Source organism: Protobothrops mucrosquamatus, unplaced genomic scaffold, assembly GCF_001527695.2.
Source record: "Protobothrops mucrosquamatus isolate PMUCROS unplaced genomic scaffold, P.Mucros_1.0 scaffold6210, whole genome shotgun sequence".
Taxonomy (NCBI): Eukaryota; Metazoa; Chordata; class Lepidosauria; order Squamata; family Viperidae; genus Protobothrops; species Protobothrops mucrosquamatus.
The window spans coordinates 41,890-46,409 of record NW_015392041.1 but is presented as its reverse complement, the minus strand read 5'-3'; the positions used below and the strand labels follow the sequence as shown (position 1 = coordinate 46,409).

At 54.1% G+C, this 4,520-nt stretch overlaps 1 protein-coding gene across 1 annotated transcript in view; it reads left to right on the top strand.

The window, feature by feature from the left end:
• Positions 1-2,506: 2,506 nt before the first annotated feature.
• LOC107300138 (DLA class II histocompatibility antigen, DR-1 beta chain-like) overlaps positions 2,507-4,520 on the top strand; it is a 5,716-nt gene continuing 3,702 nt past the window's right edge. The window contains exons 1-2 of the mRNA XM_029286941.1: positions 2,507-2,516; positions 3,001-3,273. Of these exons, the coding sequence (XP_029142774.1) occupies positions 2,507-2,516; positions 3,001-3,273 (283 nt within the window). The remainder of the gene's footprint in view (positions 2,517-3,000; positions 3,274-4,520) is intronic.

Below are 4,520 nucleotides of genomic sequence, written 5' to 3'. Positions count from 1 at the left end.
GAAGCGAAGGGGGGAAGGAGACCCCCGGTAAGGAGGGGGCTCGTCGAGGGAGGAGAGGGGCTGGGGGGCGGCGTCAGAGCCCTCGGGGGTGGGTGGGAAGAAAGGGGCTGGGACCCCAGAAGTGGGGAAAGGGGTCGAGGGCAAGAGAGACGGGAGACTGCGGGAGCCTCGATCTCCGCGTGGTCTCCGCCCCTGCCTCGCCTCATTTCCCCCCCCCCGCAGGACGGAGACGGAGCCCCCTCCCCTCTTCCCTTGTTGTGGCCAAGATGGGGCGGGGGTCGCGGGGAGGCAGCCCAGGTGGGGTAAGAGGTAGCCTGGCCCCCCCGTGGCTGGGACTTTGCGGACCCCGAATTAGCGCCTGGGCCCCGAAGTTTCTTGCAGCGAAAGAGGAAGGAGACGGAAAGCGAAAGCGAAAGAGGGAAACTGAGGCATTTTCAGAGCTGAATCCACAAATGGCAGCAAAGAGTATAAGAAAAAAAGACGCTTTTTAGCAAAAGTGTTTTTGCAACCTCAGTTTTTCTTCTGAATCTCCATTTGTTTTTTAAGGGGAGGGAAGAGTTGAGCTTGGATTCCTTCTTGGGGGAGACGCTGAGGCTCCCATTGGTCCCTCCGCTTTCCTGGGCCCTCCCAGGTCCGAAGTTCGAGGAAAACGCCTCCTCCCCCCAATCCAGACCCACCGATTCCGCCTCTGGGGCTGGGAGCCTCCGCGTCTCTCTCCCCTCTCTTGGGGGGCGCTGGTGGGGCGGCATCCATGGGCTCCCCTGGGCTCCCCCTGATGCTGCTGCTGGTGGGGGCGCTGGACCGGGTCCCCGGAAGCGGAGGAGGGAAGGAGACCCCCGGTAAGGAGGGGGCTGGACGGGGGGAGGTTGAGAGGGGCCGTCACTGCCTGGGAGGGGAGAGAAAGAAAGGGGCTGGGACCCTAGAAGTAGGGAAAGGGGTGCAGGGCAAGAGAGACGGGAGCCTCGATCTCCGCGTGGTCTCCGCCCCCTCCGTCAGGAGGACGGAGAGGGGTCGCGGGAAGGTAACCTAGGTGGGTTAAGAGACAGCCGGGTCCCTCTCTGCCCCCCACCCGTGGCTGGGTGGGAGGGGGACCTTGCGCACCCCGAATTAGCTCCTGAGCCCCCAGGTTTCTTGCAACGAAAGAGGAAGGAGACGGAAAGCGAAAGCGAAAGGGGGAAACTGAGGCACTTTCAGACCTGAATCCACAAAGGCCACCAAAAAGTTTTTTTGCAATTTCAGTTTTTCTTCTGACTCTCCATTTTTTTTTCAAGGTGAGGGAAGAGTTGAGCTTCGTTTTCTTCTTGGGGGAGACTCTGAATTTGGGGAAGAGACAGAGAACCCCCCACCCCACATTCCCCCATTGCTGAATCGGGACCTGGAAGGGAGGAGTGAACAGAGGGAGAAGGATATTGGGGGGTCTGAATTGCTCCCCTAAAATGTCTACCCAGAACTATCACTTTTGTGAGGGGGGCTGGACACCTTCCCTTTGAGATGGCTCTTGGGGGGCTCCAGGGGGACAGGAAAGAGGGCTGAACCCCCAAATCACGCAAAGACAGCTAGTAGGAGGGAAGTTGTGGGGGGGAAAGAAAATTTGGGGGATAACTAGGAGATCTGGGGGTTCCCTTCTCCCCAAGATCCCCAGACCCCCAAGCCATCTAGATCAAAGTTGAGCAGCCCTCCTTCAACAGAGTGGGGGGAGGGAAAGGACCCCCCATTTCCTGCCTACAAAAGGGGTCTTTTCAGCAGCCCCAGGAAGGCTCCCCACCCCTTTGCCCCCCCCAATTCAGGGGACCCTGAGGGCCCAGATAAACCCCTGGGGGTCCTCAAGGCCCCTCAGAGAACCAGTGACCGAGTTTCAAAATGACCGCAAGGAATATCCGTCCTTCCACCCTCCACCCTTCAGTCAGAACTGAAGAAGCTTCTGGGATGAGAAGAGAAACGTCTTCAAGGGAAATCCAGGAAAGTCCAGCTGCCTTTTGGAAAAGCCCCTTTGGGCCAAGGGAGACCAGGAGGAGGGAGACTCTCCAGAAAGACCCCCCCCGGCTCCCCTCGGCCCTTCCGAAGTCTCCGCTGACCCAGCCTGGACTCCTCATGGGGGGCCTTAAGGGAGCTTAAAGGGGCATCTAGTCCACCCCTCCAGGCACATAGAGAAAGGGGGACTGTGGTTGAGAGTCATGGGGGGGCGAAAAATGAAGTCCACACACATCCTGAACACCCCCCTGAAGCTGCAGCCCCCAAGACTGAAAATCTTCCCCTCCCTCGCCTTCTCCGCTTCTATAGGGAGGTATTTGGGGGGGTCTGAGTTGCTCCTCCAAATTCCCCCTTTAGTGAAGGGAGCTGGAGCCCCTCCCTTTCAGGTGGCCTTGGGGGGCTGCATGGGGTCTATTTGGGGGGGACACAGGAAAGGCCTTGAAAAACCATCCAAAGGCAGAAAGTAGGGCTGAAGATTAGGGGGGGAAGAGGAAAAGGGAAGGTGGGGCTTGAAGGGCAGGGAGAGCCCAGGAGCATGGGTGCAGGTATCCTTATTGTGACCCCCTCCCCGTATTCTCCCCCAAAGGAAGAGGGAGAGGATCTTACTTTCCCTCCAGCCCAGAGAGTTCCTGGGGGGGTCTCTTCCCTCCCCCCATATTTCCTGCCTTTGGGGGGGGGCAAAGAAGCCCCGCCCGGATCCCACGTTCCTTGCAGACAGGTAGACCGAGTGCTGGACCAGCTGAACTTCTGCCTGCCTTTTTCCACCCTCGGGAGAAGGAGGCGGTCCCTCGGGAAGCTCCTCCCCTCCCTCATTTTCCTCACCCCCTCCCGATCCCCCCCAAGGGGGAATCCCGCTGGGACCGACAGTTCCCCATCCTTCCTCCAGGGGGCGCCTTCCGGTAGCCTCTCGCGGCAGGTCTCCCTCCCCTCCTCTGACAAGCCTGGGTCCCTCCTCTAGGAGAGGCTGAGGACCATGGGCCCTGGAGTCCCTCCTGACGCCCTTCCTCCTCCTCCTCCTCCTCCCCGCAGCCCATTTCCTGTACCAGGATAAGTCCGAGTGCCGCTTCCTCAACGGGACGCGGCGGGTGCGATACCTGTACAGGACCTTCTACGACCGGCAGGAGTTTCTCCGCTTCGACAGCGCCCGCGGGGAGTACGAGGCCGTCTCGGCGTTGGGGAAGGGGATTGCGGAGGCTTTCAACCGGGATAAGCACGAGCTGCAGTACCAGAAGACCGGAGTGGATCGCTTCTGCCGACACAACTACGAGGTTTTCGAGAGCGCTTCCGTGGTTGGCCGGAGAGGTGAGTGGGGGAGGGGGAGTTCCATGGGGGGGGGATGCAGGGACACCCCCCCCCTTTTCGTTTCATTTATTAGGACTCTCCCGAAGAAAGATTTGCCCCTCTCAAGCTTCCTCCTTCCGTTATATACTCAAGATGGACAGTATTTAATATTTATTCGTTATGTATATGGAGGGATGTGGGTCTATACATATGTTGTACGTAGTATGTTTTTAGGGTGTGTCATGTATGTGTTTCACTTTGAGAGCGGGCAACTAAATTTCATTTTTCATATGTGCCGTTGTGCCCACACTAAAAAAAATGACAATAAAGGTCATCTTATCTTATCTCATCTCATCTCATCTTATCTTATGTATTCTCTGCTCTCAGATCTATGAAATTTACTCATTGGTATTTATTGATATTTATTGATACTCCTAAACCGCCTCCCTCCCTCCCTCAAAGCGGGGATCTGGATGGCGTAGGATATAACACCACCCCTAAATAAAAGTGTATAACAACTAAGGTTAAAAAATAAATTACCGTTAAAAAGATTGAAATTCTACAATGACAATGAAACACGCAAAAGGGAAGAAATAGATGCCTCTCCTTCCCATTGGTCCCACCATCTTCCTTCTCTTCCCAAGGTCCAAAGTTTCCCCTGCCCAGAAAAAATTCTTTCCAGAATATTATACCAAATATTATACTTTTCTGGGTGGGGGGAGGAATCCAGCAAGGTCTCTGTCTTGCCCAGTATATAGATATATTTCAATATAATCTATATACTATATAACATTTCAATATAATATTTTAAATTAATAAATCAATAATATTTATTGATTTATCAACTTTTAAAACTATCTGTCTCTTTCACAGAGGAACTCCGGGTGGTGTACAGATAAAACATCAAAGCACGAAAATAGGCTATACAATTTAAGATCTAAAAGGCAGGAACTGTTAAAATTCAGTGGGAAAAATTCATTAAAAGCCCCACAGCTGCATCCTTTTCTCTGCCCCCCAAGCAAAACCCCAGAGCCCCATTTTGACCCCTTTCCAGAAGGCCAGGGGGGGTAGAGAGGCTCCCTTCACCTCTGGGGCCTTTGGGATTTTTGAATTAAATTGAACTTCCAAAGGTCTGGAAAAGGGAATTAGTGAAGGCTCTTTCATCTGCTGTGTCCTATTCACCTTTCAGTTCATTTTATTCCTTATTCTTTATTCAGCGTCATTTGTACCTTTAAATGCAACAAACAAATAAAGGAAGCCAGTTAGAA